At 43.7% G+C, this 20,973-nt stretch overlaps 1 protein-coding gene across 2 annotated transcripts in view; it reads left to right on the top strand.

Moving 5' to 3' along the window:
* LOC126175835 (uncharacterized) overlaps positions 1 to 20,973 on the top strand; it is a 288,518-nt gene that overhangs the window by 225,506 nt on the left and 42,039 nt on the right. The window contains exon 6 of one of the 2 annotated variants that reach the window (XM_049922837.1): positions 10,000 to 10,230. In XM_049922837.1, coding sequence (XP_049778794.1) covers positions 10,000 to 10,230 — 231 coding nt within the window. Of the gene's footprint in view, positions 1 to 9,996; positions 10,231 to 20,973 lie in introns of both variants that reach the window. The other variant, XM_049922836.1, reaches the window with a different exon arrangement.

Raw genomic sequence — 20,973 nt, 5'->3', positions numbered from 1 at the left:
AAATATCCTGCTTCCTCTTCTGCCCCTAATACCGTTGACCTGCTTCGCCTAGTAACCCTAGGTAGGGGCCCTATAACAGGGTACTACCATCCGCAGCCAGATGGACCCTGGTTTTTTTACGAGGTTGATACTCCTCCCCCTCCTCCTTCCTCATCACTTGCACGGTGAGGCCTCGGGCTTGCAACCGGCAATGGCGGAGTTCCAATATTTATTATTATTATTATTATTCTTTACTTTCTCAGACTGTTAAGTCTGGTTAAAAATGGAACGTGACGCGGACCTTGATCAAGCGTGACTTCCTTGTAACTGTACGGTATACGTTATATTGCATTTAGGAACTTTCGGATAATTGAACAAGTATCAATAATTACAGATTTTTGTAGTTGTATATATATGTTTGGATGTAGCTGTATTGCATTGATGTACTGGTGGATATTGTGAGGTATGAATCCTGTAGTTGATAGTATAATTGGTATAATGTCAACTTTATCCTGATGCCACATGTCCTTGACTTCCTCAGCCAGTTGGATGTATTTTTCAATTTTTTCTCCTGTTTTCTTCTGTATATTTGTTGTGTTGGGTATGGATATTTCAATTAGTTTTTCTTCTTTTTATTGGTGAGTATGATGTCAGGTTTGTTATTTGGTGTTGTTTTATCTGTTGTAATGGTTCTGTTCCAGTATAATTTGTATTCATCATTCTCCAGTACATTTTGTGGTGTGTACTTGCATGTGGGAACGTGTTGTTTTATTAGTTTATGTTGTAAGGCAAGCTGTTGATGTATTATTTTTGCTACATTGTCATGTCTTCTGGGGTATTCTATATTTGCTAGTATTGTAAATCCGCTTGTGATGTGATCTACTGTTTCTATTTGTTGTTTGCAAAGTCTGCATTTATCTGTTGTGGTATTGGGATCTTTAATAATATGCTTGCTGTAATATCTGGCGTTTATTGTTTGATCCTGTATTGCAATCATGAATCCTTCCATCTCACTGTATATATTGCCTTTTCTTAGCAATGTGTTGGATGCGTCTTGATCGATGTGTGGCTGTGTTAGATGATACGGGTGCTTGCCATGTAGTGTTTTCTTTTTCCAATTTACCTTCTTCGTATCTGATGATGTTATGTGATCTAAAGGGTTGTAGAAGTGGTTATGAAATTGCAGTGGTGTAGCCGATGTATTTATATGAGTGATTGCTTTGTGTATTTTGCTAGTTTCTGCTCGTTCTAGAAAGAATTTTCTTAAATTGTCTACCTGTCCATAATGTAGGTTTTTTATATCCATAAATCCCCTTCCTCCTTCCTTTCTGCTTAATATGAATGTTTCTGTTGCTGAATGTATGTGATGTATTCTATATTTGTGGCATTGTGATCGTGTAAGTGTATTGAGTGCTTCTAGGTCTGTGTTACTCCATTTCACTACTCCTAATGAGTAGGTCAATACTGGTATAGCATAAGTATTTATAGCGTTTGTCTTGTTTCTTGCTGTCAATTCTGTTTTCAGTATTTTTGTTAGTCTTTGTCTATATTTTTCTTTTAGTTGTTCTTTAATATTTGTATTACCTATTCCTATTTTTTGTCTGTATCCTAGATATTTATAGGTATCTGTTTTTTCCATCGCTTCTATGGATTATTATTATTATTATTATTATTATTAGCATTATTATTAATCATATTATTATTAGACCTCAAATGCAGTGGCACAAAACAAAGACAATAACAACTGTGTACAGCGTAGTACGACAGACAGCTTTAAAATTGCTCGGTAAACTTTTTCAAAAAATCTGTAAAAGCCACAAAAGTTTACCTTACACAGTTTCATGTACTCAAGACACGAACATCAGTATTTCGGAATAATATTTTAGTACAGGCGGAATAATGAGACATACATGATATAAATTATAAGATTCTGCGAATGCCTGGTCTTCTGCCTAAATCGGGTATTTGAAGATAGATTTGTAGTTCATCTTTTTATTATTGATTAGACATCGACATTTCCCTGCATTACAAATGTAATTCTTGTGAAACTATTTTACTTCATTCTTAAGAAACATGCGTACAAACACAACATGAATAAATAAATAAATTTTCATTAACCAGGAAGTTTCATATCAGCGCACACTCCGCTGGAGAGCGAAAATTCATTCTGGAAAAACATAAACAGTGTTTAATTACGTGTAAGTGTTACTTGCTTCTTTCTTTAAGATTTTTACAGTTTAAATTCGAAGTCATACGTGCTTTTAAGCTATATTGCTCAAGAAAATTAAATTTTAGTCAGGAAGCTAATATCTCCATTGGTAAGAGCACGATCAATAAACATCATCGTGTTACCATCGACGATATTTAAACTCTAACCTTCGTTCCTTACTAAAGTGTCTATCCACCAGTTTCATCGCTTCCTCCCCCCCCCCCCTCCCTTTCTAAACCAACCAACCACTATTTATCTGCACGTTTTCACCCATTTTACTACTCGAGAGAACGGAATATACACAGCTTGTAAGTGATAATTGCTCTTGAAATATCGATTTAGTTGTTGCAATACAACATACAGACAAATTAACTGAAGTTCATTCAGTTCGAAACTGAAAACAGAAGAGAAGAAAAGAAATCAACGAGATCATATTGATTCTAGGGAATAAAATCCGTTTTCGTAGCTGGTAATCGACAAAGATTGGATGTTGGAACCTATAAAAGAAACCATAAAAATTCTATTATTACTTACGTATTAAAAAAGGTAGACGTATATAGTGAACCTGACCCACAGTTTCACCAACTGATGGAAACACTTTTTAAAATCGTCCGAAGGTATGCTATAAGCTGTCTCGAACTATTTTGGTTTCGTTTCTTCTGTGCCCTGAAAACGCTCCCCTTTTAGATCCTTTTCCATTCTAGGGAATATAAGAAGCCAAAGAAAGTTTTCCTTTCAGCCATCATGGGTATAAAATTATGAAAATTAACACTTTCTTCCCGTACGACTGCAGATGCACACTGACAACTTGTGCTATAGATTTCCCAACCAGGATGCAGAGCCTAAAGTTAACACTTTATTCTGTTGTATACATGATTGACAAATCGTCGAATATAAGAAATGAAGTTTTCCTAAAACGTAATGGTTTATATATGATTGAACTTCCACAAGGCTGACGATTGGTCAACTGATACACAAGGTGCGCCTGAAAAGTTCGGTGAATGGTCTCGGAAAACATCGGAACCAAGAGTTAGATGCAAAATTCCTTTACTGGCCTTTAAAGTAATCATCATTAGCTGCAGCACACTTCTGACATCGATTTTAAAGCTGTTGGAAACCGTCATCAAACGCTTACTGTAGACTCGCTTGAAGCACCGTGGTAAGGTGTTGTTGGACATCCGCGTATGTCTGCGTGCTCAGTCAGCTTTCTAGCTCAGCGCGAGGTGACTGTTCTTCAGCACCCTCCTTATTCTCCAGATTTGTCGGCGGCAGACTTCCTCTTGTCTGTCCTCTTGTCCTCTTGTTAGCCCAGAAGTGTTTACACTTCGCAGACGTTCCGCGTGACCTATATTTACTTACGGGTCTTTCCTCGTATATGGCATTTCACCGAAAATATAAATTAAATGAAGTATCTGAAACGTCTTTATCTTTCCAAATGTGTCCGTAGAGGAGTCACTGAGCTTGTTCTAAAGTGTACCGAGAGAGGGACAAGGCAAGGTAAGCCCCTAACCCCCTCCCCACCTATAGAAAAATGATATTAAATCTACACTAACCAAACTCACATCCTGTCCACCACAAGAAAGCATATCAGTTCAGAATCAGACTCAAGAATGCCTAGACATGCTATGGATACTGACTAGTTCTTCTTCTTCTTCTTCTTTTTCTTATTCTTCTTGCGTTAGGGAGTCTTTCGATCATAGGCAGCCCCTTCATGAATTGCATTTTACTTTTCTTCTGATTACATGGCCGGCAAACTTTGCTCTCTTCAGTCTGATTTCTCTTGATAGCGTCCTCATGCTTGCGGTAGTTCTCCTCTCATCCATTGCTCACTACCTCTTTTAGGGCCCAATATATTCCTCAGTATTTTCCACGCTTCTTTCTCTACATGTTCTACACTACTTCCTCAAAGTGTTGTCGTCTCGGCGCATATAGTGCGGCATTCTTCCCCGTTTGCTTGTTGTGTCTGACCTTTTCGTCTGTGGATACTTTCTTTTTACCGTCTACATGGTTTCCTCCCTTCAAAAAAATGGTTCAAATGGCTCTGAGCACTATGGGACTCAACATCTTAGGTCATCAGTCCCCTAGAACTTAGAACTACTTAAACCTAACTAACCTAAGGACATCACACACATCCATGCCCGAGGCAGGATTCGAACCTGCGACCGTAGCGGCCGTGCGGTTCCAGACTGTAACGCGTAGAACCGCATGGCCACACTGGCCGGCGTTTCCTCCCTCATCAGGTCCATTATCTCTTATGTTTCGGCAGATATGTGCAATTTCGTTTTTGCCATGTGTAGCTTGACCCACGTCCTTCCCCCACCCAAAGAAAAAAATACTGTTCATCACGTCGTACATGCGACGCCCATTGTCTACGGAAAGCGTCGGTTTGTTTCCCGTTACCAACAACATTGCTTTTAAAGCAGAATTTTATGTGCCCATTCAACAGAGCGGTCCAAAATTAGTGTAGTTCATCGATATGTGTTAGCAGATATCATAAAACACGAAGGTTAACCAACACTCCATCAGAGAGAGCACCACCCTGGCCTGCGCTGATTGCTATTGCGATGCTGCAGCGCTGCTCAGTCGCTGTTAGAGTATTCGTGTTTTACTGTCCCTGTTAGTACATATCATATATTAGCAGACTAATCTGAGACCTCTTTATCGAATGGGCACGTAGAAGTCCGCCTGAAAAATAATTTTGTTCGTAACGGTAAACAATCCGACGCTTTCCGACTGGGCGACATAGGAAAGACATGACGATCAGTATTTGTTTGGAGTGACTCCAAGTGCATACTGCAAAATCTGAATTGAAAATATCTGCCGAAACTCCAGAGAAAATGCGCGTGACGCCCCTTAGAAGGGACGTCAGTTTCATTTATGGTCATACAGAAGGGCGACTTCATCTTCTTCATTCTCTCTATCTCTCTCTCATTGCTCCCGTTGCTTTCTGCTTTATGTCCTGCCAGATATTTAAATCTGTTCTCCTTTTGCACAGTGGCTTCTGGTGTTTTTGCAATTCCTTGTGGTAATCAATGACTTTGTCTTGTTATAGGCGACATTCAGCCCCCCTCTCCCCCCCCTCTTTTGGGTATCTTGATTAAGTTGTCGAATTTTGCCGTTGCATCTTCTTCCGTCTTACTTGCTATAGCTACGTGATCTGCACAAACTAAGCTGGGCACTTGGGCTCAGTTGTTCTTTCTATCCTCTTCTTGCGTCTTTGCTATTCCCGTTTTCTCGTTAATTTCTCTCCTTTCTCTCATCATTTCACCCAGTGCTGAGTTGAACAAAACTGGTGACAATGGACCCCACCAGCGTTGATCTCACACTCTTCCGATAGTGCTTCTCACAATCTCACTCTTGCCTTTGTGTCTGTCAGAATTTTCGCATTGACTAGTTAGTTATTTAGTTAGTTAGTTTCATTTTCTATGAATCATTTTGCACGATAAATCGTTATGATGTGGAACAAGTCAATACATTCGCATCGCTAATTAGTTTGTAACTATGCTACCTTCTGAATACTTATGAGACTTCTTTAGATTGAAGATGTGAGTTAATAATTCCTACACACCACCTTTCAAACATTACTATAATGGAATGTCTTCTACGGAATCGAAGGAGTTGTCAAGTAGAAACTTTTTCAGTTTGTTTTCAAATTGTATATTGTTATCTGTCAGACATTTTACATCCCCAGGTAAGTGATCAAAAATTTTAGTTGAAGCGTTGTGCGCCCCTTATTGTGCTAAAGACAACCTTAATTTGGAGTGACGAATGTCATTATTTTCTGGTATTGTACTTAAGTACACCATTGTTCGTTTTTAACTGTAGTGGATTATCTGCAACAAACCTCATGACGGAAGAAGTATACTATGAAGCAGTAGTCTGAATGCTCAATTACTTAAACAGATGTCTACAACATGGTCGTGGGTGAGCATCATATAATATTCTTGCAGCACGGTTTTGAACGATGAAGACTTCCTTTTTTAAAGATGAGTCTCCCCAAAACTTTACTCCACGTAATATTATTGATTAAACATATGCAAAGTGTGTCAATTTACTGATCTGTCCCTCCCCAAGATTTGCAATGGTTGTAAGTGCAAATGTGGCTGGTTCCAAAACGTCCTTTTCTCAGTTAAAATTCTCAGCAGTATGGACATGCAAGAATTTTGAAGTTTCCGTCATATTTATTATTTCCTCACCGTTTGTTACCCTTATCACTGGTTTAGTACGCATGGATGTGCAGAACTGAATATGTTGTGGCATTTGCGGAAAATGATTCAGTGATATTTTTAAGAACATTGATTACCACTTGTTCTGTTTCTGTAATGTATGCCTGGATTAATTATAATACTAGCGTCATCAGCAAAAACAACTAATTCTGCTTTTGTATATTAGACGGAAGATGGTTTACATATATGAGGAACAATGAAGGACCTAATACTGAGCTTTGGGGAAGCACATACCTGATTTCTTTCCAAACGAAATAACATCCCTGCACCATAATGGTAGAATTATTAACAAGGAAAACTCCCTATCGCACCCTCTCAGATTTATCGGTAAAGTGGCCCAGTAGATAGCCCATCAAAAACTGAACACAGATCTAGCACTAAAACGAGAAGAAGGTGTACCGAACTGTGAAAAAAGAAACAACGTAGAAACAGTGAACGGTCAAAGATCAGGATATGCAACATAGAGCGACATGCAAGATCGATGTTGTCGTGACTGTCTGGTCACCGGCTGGTCCCGGCGGAGGTTCGAGTCCTCTCTCGGGCATGGGTGTGTGTGTTTGTCCTTAGGATAATTTAGGTTAAGTAGTGTGTAAGCTTAGGGACTTATGATTTCACACACTTTTGAACGTTTTTTTGTCTGGTCACTGTGTTGGACTACAAAGCGGGAGATCCGTGTTCAAATCTCCCTCCTGCGCATTTTTTAAACAAATTTATGAACTGTTCGTCCGGTCATTGAACTGGCTGTTCTCCTTCTGTAATTGGCAGTTATACTACACACTGGTTATAGGATAAGATTCATGTGGTCACGCTATATTACCGTCGCAAGTAAATGTGATAAACAGTGACAGCAGGCGAGATGCCTCGTAGACCTCTCACAGAAATGAAAACAGCAAATAAACTTGTTTGTTGGTGTTTGGTTTGTGGGGTGCTCAACTGCGCGGTCATCTGCGCCCATACAAAGTCCCAACTTTTTCGCAGTCCAATTTCTTAAACAGTCCAATCTAGCCACTGTCACGAATGATGATGATGATGAAATGATGAGGACAACACAAACATCCAGTCCCAAACCGGCCGGGAATCGATCCCGGGATCCCGTGATCCAGAGGCAGCAACGCTAGCCTCTAGTCCACGATATACTGGTGTGAACCATGTTCCGACGAAGGAATTAAAGAGCTAAAACTTCCAAAATGGAAAGAAAGAGGCGTAACCTGTGATATTCGTGAAGAACAAATAGGACGTACGTATGTCTGGAGGTCCCTTTATTACACGTCGCTGTTGCAAACACATTACACCGCGATACAGACACAAATTTGAATACAGCGAACTGACACGTCTATGACGGGACGGACAGATCATAATTTTGTTGGAAAAAAAAATGGGCACGAGGGAGATTTGAACTCGGATTTCTCTCTTGTCTGCCCGACATCGTCACAACATAACAACGACGCTATGGTCTTCCAAATAGCTCGATACTGTACATGTTGGTCTTGGATCTGTCACTGTTTTTCTTTTCTTCTTTTTTCCACAGTTCAGTATACCTTCCTCCTGTTTTCATGCTCGATCTGTGTTCATTTGTTGAAGGGCTATCCAATGGGCCATCTTAGCACTAAATACAGGGTTATTACAAATGATTGAAGCGATTTCACAGCTCTGCAATAACTTTATTATTTGAGATATTTTCACAGTGCTTTGCACACACATACAAAAACTCAAAAAGTTTTTTTAGGCATTCACAAATGTTCGATATGTGCCCCTTTAGTGATTCGGCAGACATCAAGCCGATAATCAAGTTCCTCCCACACTCGGCGCAGCATGCCCCCATCAATGAGTTCGAAAGCATCGTTGATGCGAGCTCGCAGTTCTGGCACGTTTCTTGGTAGAGGAGGTTTAAACACTGAATCTTTCACATAACCCCACAGAAAGAAATCGCACGGGGTTGAGTCGGGAGAGCGTGGAGGCCGTGACACGAATTACTGATCGTGATCTCCACCACGACCGATCCATCGGTTTTCCAGTTTAAGAAATGCCGAACATCGTGATGGAAGTGCGGTGGAGCACCATCCTGCTGAAAGATGAAGTCGGCGCTGTCGGTCTCCATTTGTGGCATGAGCCAATTTTCCAGCATGTCCAGATACATGTGTCCTGTAACGTTTGTTTCGCAGAAGAAAAAGGGGCCGTAAACTTAAAACCGTGAGATTGCACAAAACACGTTAACTTTTTGTGAATTGCGAATTTGCTGCACGAATGCGTGAGGATTCTCTACCACCCAGATTCGCACATTGTATCTGTTCACTTCACCATTAAGAAAAAATGTTGCTTCATCACTGAAAACAAGTTTCGCACTGAACGCATCCTCTTCCGTGAGCTGTTACAACCGCGCCGAAAATTCAAAGCGCTTGACTTTGTCATCGGGTGTCAGGGCTTGTAGCAATTGTAAACGGTAAGGTTTCTGCTTTAGCCTTTTCCGTAAGATTTTCCAAACCGTCGGCTGTGGTACGTTTAGCTCCCTGCTTGCTTTATTCGTCGACTTCCGCGGGCTACGCGTGAAACTTGCCCGCACGCGTTCAACCGTTTCTTCGCTCACTGCAGGCCGACCCGTTGATTTCCCCTTACAGAGGCATCCAGAAGCTTTAAACTGCGAATACCGTCGCCGAATGAAGTTAGCAGTTGGTGGATCTTTGTTGAACTTCGTCCTGAAGTGTCGTTGCACTGTTATGACTGACTGACGTGAGTGCATTTCAAGCACGACGTACGCTTTCTCGGCTCCTGTCACCATTTTGTCTCTCGAGCGCTCTGGCGGCAGAAACCTGAAGTGCGGCTTCAGCCAAACAAAACTTTATGAGATTTTCTACGTACCTGTAGTGTGTCGTGACCATATGTCAATGAATGGAGCTACAGTGAATTTATGAAATCGCTTCAATCATTTGTAATAGCCCTGTATAATGGGGGAGGGATGGGGAGTTTCCCTTGTAAGTACAAATTTCTGCATTCTTTTGGCTAGATGTGACATAGTCGATTGGTTGGCTATACCATCAATCCCATAAAACTACTGGTTGTCTAGGGGAATACTGTGATTCACACAATCATATGCCTTAGATAGGTCGCAGAAAATACCAATTATTATTTTAATAATTGTAAAATATGGTGAGTGAACATGCAAACAGTAGAGAAACTCTTGTGAAATCCAAACTGTGATTTACTAGGGATATTACCCTTCATTGTTGGCACTACTCTAGAACACATCACTTTCTCAGAAAAATGGTTCAAATGGCTCTGAGCACTATGGGACCTTACATCTATGGTCATCAGTCCCCTAGAACTTAGAACTACTTAAACCTAACTAACCTAAGGTCATCACACAACACCCAGTCAACACGAGGCAGAGAAAATCCCTGACCCCGCCGGGAATCGAACCCGGAAACCCGGGCGCGGGAAGCGAGAACGCTACCGCACGACCACGACTTTCTCAGAAATTTTGGAAAATGATGTCAGTGGTGATTCATATCGGTATTTCTACGTGTTCCCACACCCGTTTGTCGTGAAATCTCAGACCAGTGTTATGTAATGTTACTTTGATTTCAGCAGGAAACAAAAACGAAGCAGTGGAGGAGAAGAGGCTGGAGGCGACAGATAAGGATACTCCGCTGGAGAAAGACAAGGACGCGGAGAGGCAGCCGGACGGCACCGCCTCCTGCAGGCGCCGCACCAGCACCGCGTGCTCTGTCGATGTTGACCCGGACATCGACTCGCACTCCGTGTACGGCTGGGAGACGCCCGCCACCTCGCACAAGGCCTTCGGCTCAACCCTCAGCGTCAGTGAGTACGCTCCCTATCCTCTTCAGTGGTAACCATCACCGAGCTATTGCTAAACTGAAATTACTTCACTCCTATGCCTTTGTGTGTCCTCGTATACTGCCCACACACAGCTGCAGGAAGACTTCCATATGTCGTCAGCCATACGTCAACAAATTGCACCCGTGCATTTATTATGTACACTCCTGGAAATGGAAAAAAGAACACATTGACACCGGTGTGTCAGACCCACCATACTTGCTCCAGACACTGCGAGAGGGCTGTACAAGCAATGATCACACGCACGGCACAGCGGACACACCAGGAACCGCGGTGTTGGCCGTCGAATGGCGCTAGCTGCGCAGCATTTGTGCACCGCCGCCGTCAGTGTCAGCCAGTTTGCCGTGGCATACGGAGCTCCATCGCAGTCTTTAACACTGGTAGCATGCCGCGACAGCGTGGACGTGAACCGTATGTGCAGCTGACGGACTTTGAGCGAGGGCGTATAGTGGGCATGCGGGAGGCCGGGTGGACGTACCGCCGAATTGCTCAACACGTGGGGTGTGAGGTCTCCACGGTACATCGATGTTGTCGCCAGTGGTCGGCGGAAGGTGCACGTGCCCGTCGACCTGGGACCGGACCGCAGTGACGCACGGATGCACGCCAAGACCGTAGGATCCCACGCAGTGCCGTAGGGGACCGCACCGCCACTTCCCAGCAAATTAGGGACACTGTTGCTCCTGGGGTATCGGCGAGGACCATTCGCAACCGTCTCCATGAAGCTGGGCTACGGTCCCGCACACCGTTAGGCCGTCTTCCGCTCACGCCCCAACATCGTGCAGCCCGCCTCCAGTGGTGTAGCGACAGGCGTGAATGGAGGGACGAATGGAGACGTGTCGTCTTCAGCGATGAGAGTCGCTTCTGGCTTGGTGCCAATGATGGTCGTATGCGTGTTTGGCGCCGTGCAGGTGAGCGCCACAATCAGGACTGCATACGACCGAGGCACACAGGGCCAACACCCGGCATCATGGTGTGGGGAGCGATCTCCTACACTGGCCGTACACCACTGGTGATCGTCGAGGGGACACTGAATAGTGCACGGTACATCCAAACCGTCATCGAACCCATCGTTCTACCATTCCTAGACCGGCAAGGGAACTTGCTGTTCCAACAGGACAATGCACGTCCGCATGTATCCCGTGCCACCCAACGTGCTCTAGAATGTGTAAGTCAACTACCCTGGCCAGCAAGATCTCCGGATCTGTCCCCCATTGAGCATGTTTGGGACTGGATGAAGCGTCGTCTCACGCGGTCTGCACGTCCAGCACGAACGCTGGTCCAACTGAGGTGCCAGGTGGAAATGGCATGGCAAGCCGTTCCACAGGACTACATCCAGCATCTCTACGATCGTCTCCATGGGAGAATAGCAGCCTGCATTGCTGCGAAAGGTGGATATACACTGTACTAGTGCCGACATTGTGCATGCTCTGTTGCCTGTGTCTATGTGCCTGTGGTTCTGTCAGTGTGATCATGTGATGTATCTGACCCCAGGAATGTGTCAATAAAGTTTCCCCTTCCTGGGACAATGAATTCACGGTGTTCTTATTTCAATTTCCAGGAGTCTATATTCCTGTACAGAAGAGACGATTAATTGAAAGTCGCTCGCCCGTAGTCGGAAGATAAATATGATATTGCGTGCCTGTCAGAAGGAGATCGTGTTTCTTAACAACGCAGGCACAGGCCGTGAGACGTTCTCGGACAGCTTCTAACTAACCTGTTTCTACGGGTTATTACATTAAGACTAGGGTCGCTACCGACTCCAACCATACAACTAATCAAAGGTGTGAGGTGATCCACATGAGTTCCAAAAGAAATCCGTTGGAATTCGATTACTCGATAAATAGTACAATTCTCGAGGCTGTCAATTCAACTAAGTACCTGGGTGTAAAAATTACGAACAACTTCAGTTGGAAAGACCACATGGATAATATTGTAGGGAAGGCGAGCCAAAGGTTGCGTTTCATTGGCAGGACACTTAGAAGATGCAACAAGTCCACTAAAGAGACGGCTTACACTACACTCGTTCGTCCTCTGTTAGAATATTGCTGCGCGATGTGGGATTCTTACCAGGCGGGATTGGCCGAGGACATCGAAAGGGTGCAAAAAAGGGCAGCTCGTTTTGTATTATCGCGTAATAGGGGAGAGAGTGTGGCAGATATGATACGCGAGTTGGGATGGAAGTCATTAAAGCAAAGACGTTTTTCGTCGCGGCGGTATCTATTTACGAAATTTCAGTCACCAACTTTCTCTTGCGAATGCGAAACTATTTTGTTGAGCCCACCCTACATAGGTAGGAATGATCATCAAAATAAAATAAGAGAAATCAGAGCTCGAACAGAAAGGTTTAGGTGTTCGTATTTCCCACGCGCTGTTCGGGAGTGGAATGGTAGGGAGATAGTATGATTGTGGTTCGATGAACCCTCTGCCAAGCACGTAAATGTGAATTGCAGAGTAATCATGTAGATGTAAAGGTTTGGCCGAGTCGGAAAATAAATTAATTTGATCACAGACCAAAAACTCATAAAAATGCATACGTCGTGATATCGCTCATAGAGGATGCGATTTAATTAATAGTATTGCCCGTGCACTGTTCACGAGAATCAAACATTTAAAATAAACTAGAAAATGCATGAACACTGTACATAAGATCAGCTCTCAGCAAGACATCTGAGTCCGCAGCTCGTGGTCGTGCGGTAGCGTTCTCGCTTCCCGCGCCCGGGTTCCCGGGTTCGATTCCCGGCGGGGCCAGGGATTTTCTCTGCCTCGTGTTGACTGGGTGTTGTGTGATGTCCTTAGGTTAGTTAGGTTTAAGTAGTTCTAAGTTCTAGGGGACTGATGACCATAGCTGTTAAGTCCCATAGTGCGCAGAGCCATTTGAACCAACCCAACACACCTGAAAATAAGACTTAATCTAAAGCATTTGTTTTAAAATAAAAGGGGATGCTAATCACTGGACCTGTGCGTAAGGAAACGCGTTGGATGTGCTAACGGGAAAGCTATGAGTTGAGTGGCTTAGGTGCAAAAACGTAACCTCGGAACACAAGAGAAAATTCTGGATAAAATCATTTATTCCTAAGATATGGATGTGAGGCATGTACACAATTCCTGATAACGTTAATTCCTAAAACATTAAAGAAAAGCATCGATACATTCACCGTTATAATCTACACCTAAAATCATTGGTGTCAATCATTCATACAACTGCTGTTGCCTGATAACTCGTAAAGCGGTACACGTTTCGCAGTACACCCGCGCGCCCACGTGGTTTGTGGAGACGCAATTTCTAGGTATCGTGGCCAAGTTGCAACACTATCACATCACACAATCATGAACAGTTAACATTCTTTAAAACAAACATGAGATCGGACAGTTAGTGATGACGGTAGCCCAACTAACTCTAATGTTCTACCACGTGTTTGGCTCCCCACGGACGAAAGACACATAAAGCAAGGAAAAATTGCGAGAAGTATTTAGAAAAATATTTAGAAGTATTTAGAAAAATAAAAGAGTATACAGGCACAGCTGAAGGCAAACAGACATTCATACAGAAGCGAGTGCTCACCTCTTATCGACACCTTTGTGTGGCGCTGTTCCGGCGGATCCAAGTCTGCTACAGAAATTTACTAAAAGAAAAATCTGCCAAAGTTTTGCATTCCGTGCAGCTACAAGGCAAAGCAATCTTTCAGAGTTGGAAAGCGAGACCAAAAGCTAACAGCTCTCCCCTCACCAAGTAACAACGCGCCACGCGGTCAGTCTAACTCACCCTTCTTCGCCTGGAGCACAGCTGTGGACGCTTCCCGTGCCGGCGGCAGACTGCTTCCCGCTTTCTTCTCCAGCCTCTTCCACGCTCCTCGTGGCCCGGAAAACCCAAAGATGCCATTTCCGCCACCAACCTAACGCAGGTGGATTTCTTACAAGTAGTGCAAACCTCTTTGCCTACTTGACCACTACCAGAGTTGTCTATTCTATACAACTGCTGCTGAATCTGTACGACTACCGCAGACTTTCTGCAGCAGACTACGCCACCGTCTAGCAACGTGATACACAACGACATTCATTCAATCACACCACTATGAGAGTTATGAGAAAAGAGAAACAAGGAAAAGAAAGAGAAATGCTAGTGAAAATGGGTTACCGGACTAATGAAAGGTGGCTACAGGACCCTTTCAAGCTTAATGGTAAGGCGACCGCTCGCGATAAGCCTCAATTATAAGTTGGAGACCCGATCCGGCATAAATTTTCATAGTCGTCATTCCATTCTGCAGCTGATGGTTCTCCATATTCTCAACTGCAAATAAATTTAATCTAATCTGAAAGTTGGTTGCTCTATTGGAGGTGGTATGCCGTTGCATTCCTCCGGCTTTTTAACTGACTTCCCCAGTCACTTGTAGGAGACCTTCAGATTAACTTGGATGCCAAACTGTGGGTCTCGGCATTTTTTAGGTTAAAAAACATTGCAAAAGCTGAAAGGAGTGAAAAGTGACAGATGAAAATCCTGCAAGGGACTGGGGACTGAACATGAGATATGTGGGTCTGTAGACTGGCATTTAACCAGTTTTTTTTAATTTTATTTATTTACTTTTTTTTGCCAAGTAGTAAACAGAAAATTTTATGGTGCACAAAAGACTATCACTTCATTGTTGAAGGAAAGTTGCTCCGCTGCTCTGTGAGAGAAGGAACATGTTAAAACGAAAATGGGAAAGAAAAAGTGCCTTCTGCATTGGTGAGCGTTTGAATAGTATCTTAAAATTCCGACAAGAACTAAAGCCCCAGGAAGCAAATAGGATTCATACATACAGGTCAATGGCAACCTCCGCTATCCGAAATATTGTATTTGAAGCATTTAACCGCTAATTATGATTTTCAGCATATTTCCAAATATCCTCCTTCGTCACAATGTTGGCTCATTTGAAAGTGTTCAATTTCTATGTAAGAATAATAGTCTAGGAAAGTAGCAGCCCGTGAGCCACACTATTCTGCGGCGTGAAGGCAACACGAATCATAGTAATTACAATCTGTGCCCCTCTAAACTTCATTTCCACAGGTAAACACGTAATATCTCTTGCTTCATAAAAGACACTGCGTCATTTGCTCCTCTTTCCTGTTATGCTAGACGAGATAACATAAGCTTAAAAAATGTTCAAATGTGTGTGAATTCCTAAGGGACCAAATTGCTGAGGTCATCAGTCCCTAGACTTACACACTACTTAAACTAACTTAAAGTGACTTATGCTAAGAATAACACACAGCCATGCCCGAGACAGGACTCGAACCTGCGCCTGGAGGCCGCGACATGGCACCTCAAACCGCGCTGCATCTCCTCGCGGCTAAGCTCAAAAGCTCAGTCCGTATTTAAAGTTCATTAGAATAGAAGCTTATTTTTGAAGTTCTTTCTGCTGTTTAAGTTTGCACTTTACCGCTAATTTCCGCTGTAAGGTAAGAATCACGGCCTTCCATAATTAGTGAGCCACTTGTCCAGTTCTATGACAGGGATTTGTTTCTCTTCGGTCAGACCATTAAGGGTCCACTACTTCCTGTATTGACTGCAGTCCTCTCATACACAGCATGTCTTCCAAGCCAAACCACCTCAAGTAACTGGCCGCAGAGAAAAAGACAAACATGGCTATCCCTTCTTTCTCAACAGCTGGAATCTAGAATTAATACAAAAGCGGTCTCGTTACTACGAAGCATGTTCTCTTGCTGTGTCTCACGTGTTTCCTGAGCTTTTTATTGCTTATATTGTCGTAGTTTCTTAATAGCTGCAGTTTCGTTACTCATTATTGAAGAACTGCAGTCGTATGTAATTTCGCTGTAATCATAGAAGAACCAAAGAAATATATGAAGATAGTAACTGTTCTCGAAAGAACAGATACCATTGATGACCGTGCAGCTTCTCTAGAATAAACGATAATTAATTCAAACGCTCACCTGCTGACAGGTGTAGTTGATATACCTCGATGGGAACAGCTGAAAATGTGTGCCCCGACGGGGAGTCGAACCCGGGGTCTCTTGCTTGCATGACAGACGCTCTATCCATCAGAGCCACCAAGGACGCAGATGAATAACGCCACTGCAGGGACTTATCCCTTGCATGCTTCCCGTGAGACCCACATTCCCAACTGTCCACAGTCTACATAAGTAAAGTTCCTAACAGTCCACTCGTTACTCGCGCCAGCTAAGATGACGATTACCGTAAGAGTTCGGGCAACCTGTGAGCATTCGCACAGACGAAGATCAATCACCGGGTAGACATTTAACTATATATGAAGATAGTAACTGTTCTCGAAGAACAGATACCATTGATGACCGTGCATGGGCAAATATCTATTACGAACATTACTTATGTAGACTGTGGAGAGTTGGGAATGTGGGTCTCACGTGAAGGGTGCTATTTATGTGTCTACGGTGGTTCAGATGGATAGAGCGTCTGCCGTGCAAGCAAGAAATCCCGGCTTCGAGTCCTGGTCGGGGCACACATTTTCAGCTGTCCCCATCGAGGTATATCAACAGCACCTGTCAGCAGGTGAGGGTTTCAATTAATTATTGTTTACCCAAAGAAGTTATAGAGCTTACAAAATTTTCCTTTTGCAGCGTTTCGTACGAAGGAACCAAGTTTTCATTTTTTATGAAATGAAATGATCGTACGAGGAAGATGAGATGAATGTTCGTGTCGTTATGTCGTAATGGTATGTCATCAGCAAAAAATATGGACACCTTCTTTCCTATCTCTAATGTTACGTTTATTAAACTATTTAATTTCACAAATGCTGATAATAAGTAATATAATATACACTCCTGGAAATGGAAAAAAGAACACATTGACACCGGTGTGTCAGACCCACCGTACTTGCTCCGGACACTGCGAGAGGGCTGTACAAGCAATGATCACACGCACGGCACAGCGGACACACCAGGAACCGCGGTGTTGGCCGTCGAATGGCGCTAGCTGCGCAGCATTTGTGCACCGCCGCCGTCAGTGTCAGCCAGTTTGCCGTGGCATACGGAGCTCCATCGCAGTCTTTAACACTGGCAGCATGCCGCGACAGCGTGGACGTGAACCGTATGTGCAGTTGACGGACTTTGAGCGAGGGCGTATAGTGAGCATGCGGGAGGCCGGGTGGACGTACCGCCGAATTGCTCAACACGTGGGGCGTGAGGTCTCCACAGTACATCGATGTTGTCGCCAGTGGTCGGCGGAAGGTGCACGTGCCCGTCGACCTGGGACCGGACCGCAGCGACGCACGGATGCACGCCATGACCGTAGGATCCTACGTAGTGCCATAGGGGACCGCACCGCCACTTCCCAGCAAATTAGGGACACTGTTGCCCCTGGGGTATCGGCGAGGACCATTCGCAACCGTCTCCATGAAGCTGGGCTACGGTCCCGCACACCGTTAGGCCGTCTTCCGCTCACGCCCCAACATCGTGCAGCCCGCCTCCAGTGGTGTCGCGACAGGCGTGAATGGAGGGTCGAATGGAGACGTGTCGTCTTCAGCGATGAGAGTCGCTTCTGCCTTGGTGCCAATGATGGTCGTATGCGTGTTTGGCGCCGTGCAGGTGAGCGCCACAATCAGGACTGCATACGACCGAGGCACACAGGGCCAACACCCGGCATCATGGTGTGGGGAGCGATCTCCTACACTGGCCGTACACCACTGGTGATCGTCGAGGGGACACTGAATAGTGCACGGTACATCCAAACCGTCATCGAACCCATCGTTCTACCATTCCTAGACCGGCAAGGGAACTTGCTGTTCCAACAGGACAATGCACGTCCGCATGTATCCCGTGCCACCCAACGTGCTCTAGAAGGTGTAAGTCAACTACCCTGGCCAGCAAGATCTCCGGATCTGTCCCCCATTGAGCATGTTTGGGACTGGATGAAGCGTCGTCTCACGCGGTCTGCACGTCCAGCACGAACGCTGGTCCAACTGAGGCGCCAGGTGGAAATGGAATGGCAAGCCGTTCCACAGGACTACATCCAGCATCTCTACGATCGTCTCCATGGGAGAATAGCAGCCTGCATTGCTGCGAAAGGTGGATATACTCTGTACTAGTGCCGACATTGTGCATGCTCTGTTGCCTGTGTCTATGTGCCTGTGGTTCTGTCAGTGTGATCATGTGATGTATCTGACCCCAGGAATGTGTCAATAAAGTTTCCCCTTCCTAGGACAATGAATTCACGGTGTTCTTATTTCAACTTCCAGGAGTGTATATAGATTCTATGACAAAAAAGCGCGAAACACGAATAATTATCCGAATGGGACAGAAATAGGTAGATGTGATGTACATGTACAGACAAAATTACAATTTCAGAAAAATTCGGATGATTTATTCAAGAAAAAGAGCTTCACAAACTGAACAAGTCAATAACGTGTTGGTCCACCTCTGATCCCTACGCAAGCAGTTCTTCGCTTGGCATTAGTTAACAGATTACTTTTGAATACATTGTGGGAGTATGCAGTGGTCAATGCTATTACAAATATTTACCATCAAAATCAGTCTTGATCACAAATTATTTATTCCGGTGACCGGTTTCGACCACAACTGTAGTCATCTTCAGACCAATGAGTAAGAGCCTCCTTCTGGTGGTAAATCATGACTCACTAGTGGTTTCCCACCAGGAGGAGGTTCTTACTCATTGGTCTGAAGATGACCACAGTTGTGGTCCGGTCACCGGAATAAATAACACTGGTCAACACTCATTTTCTTGCCAAGGATATTTGAGTGGCTTTAGGATGGGTTAGTGGTGCTGAGGACGAATATAGCAACCATTTATGCAGTTTGGCTCTAGTTTTTGAGATAATGCATGATTTATTCAAAAAATTAGAAAAAATTGCTAATACTGAACTCGAGCGCTACAAACTACAATGAAAAAAGAAAATAATCTTTATAAATAGCTTCTATGAAAACCTGATAGGCATTTGTCCACGTATAAAACATAATTGAAAAGTTTCTCTATAAGTATATCATTTTCCGTCCATGACGAACCGCTTCCTCCACGCTTTCCTTTTATAGGTCTCTTCAGAACAGTCACGTTGCAGATTCCAGCAATAATCTGCCATCATATGCCTGTCCCATCTTCCTTTATATCTTTCCTCTATTCCTTTCATATCTTGATGGAACCGCTCTCCTTGTTCCTCACTGAAATCACCTAGATTACGAGGAAATCGATCCAAGTGGCTGTGAAGGAAGTGCAATTTTATGCTCATGTTAGCTCCTAAGTTTTGAAAGTTAGTGAGCATGTTTTTGACCAGTTCCTCGTAGTTGGGAGCTTTATGATTGCCCAAAAAACATTTTACAACAGCGACAAAACTGTTCCAGGCCGATGCTTCAGTGACAGTCATGACACTTGTAAAATTGGTATCGTTGATGAGCCTGCGAATTTGAGGACCATCAAATATTCCTGCCTTAAGTTTTTCACTACTGAGTCCAGGGAACGTATTGCAGATGTATGTGAAGCAATTACCATTTCTGTCTAAAGCTTTGGTGAATTGCTTCATTAGTCCTAACTTAATATGTAATGGTGGAAGAACAATCTTGTCCCTACTAACCAGAGGTTCATTAATGATGTTTGCTTCACCAACAACCATATGTTCCCTTGGAGGCCATGTTTTCTGCTTCCAATGTTCGTGCTTTGCCCTACTATCCCACATGCAGATAAAACATGGGTGCTTTGTGTATCCACTTTGTTGTCCAAGCAAGAAGTTCACCATTTTCAAATCAACACAAATCAACCACTGGTGCTGCATATACTGAATTTTCTGCAGAACCACCTTGATGTTAGCATATGCTTCACAAAGTTTTGTTGAGTGGGCAATTGGAATAGATGCGTAACGATTGCCATTGTGTAGGAGAACAAATTTTAAACTTCTAGTGGAACTGTCTATGAAGAGACGCCAGTCCTCTGGTCTATATTCCGGCAGCCCCAATTCAAGTAAAAGTCCAGGTATATTGCTGCAATACACTATAACCTCTTCTTGGTTGAAGTATGGAAGAAGGTTTTCTTCTCTCGTCCCGTAAGCTGTTATTTTAACACTTGGATGAAGACAGTTCTTTTCCTTAAGCCTGGATGCTAAGAGTTCTGATGCTTGCTTTGAAAGATTGAGTTCTTGTATCAAGTCACTGAGCTCCTTCTGGTCGAACTGCTGGGGTTGTGTCTCACGTCCTTCGTATTCCGAACCACTACTTGTACATTCCTCGCCGTGCACCTCGTCATCTGATGATGTTAGCGTGGGTAATGTTGTGAAGGTTGGTACAGGAACATCGTTGCTGTGCACCACCGGTCTTCTTGCTGACTCCAAATCGGGATATTCCCACTTTCGTTTCTTGAACCTATTAAAACCTTTCACATTAACAATGCAAAAACAGCAATCATCTGTATGGTTCTTCTGCTCTCGCCATACCATAGGCACTCCGAAGTTCAAGCTTTCCCTTTTTCGTTTTGTCCACTGCCGTAAGCACTCCACACAGCATTTACAAACTTTATGGGGTGCCCACGCCTTGTCTTGATCTCCAAGTTTAATTCCGAAATATGCCAGATACGCTTCCTTCACAAAAGGAGTGATATTCTTCCTGTTCTTTTGAAGAACGTATTCACCACAAATGTAGCAGAACTCATCTGGATGGTTCACGCAAAGACGGCGTGAAGAACTCATGTTTTCCTAAAACAAAATTGCACAAATACTACATATTATGCAGAACTTT

The sequence above is a fragment of the Schistocerca cancellata genome, chromosome 3 (assembly GCF_023864275.1).
Source record: "Schistocerca cancellata isolate TAMUIC-IGC-003103 chromosome 3, iqSchCanc2.1, whole genome shotgun sequence".
Lineage (NCBI taxonomy): Eukaryota > Metazoa > Arthropoda > Insecta > Orthoptera > Acrididae > Schistocerca > Schistocerca cancellata.
The sequence above is the reverse complement of the archived record's forward strand: the minus strand, read 5'-3'. Positions and strand labels throughout refer to the sequence as shown.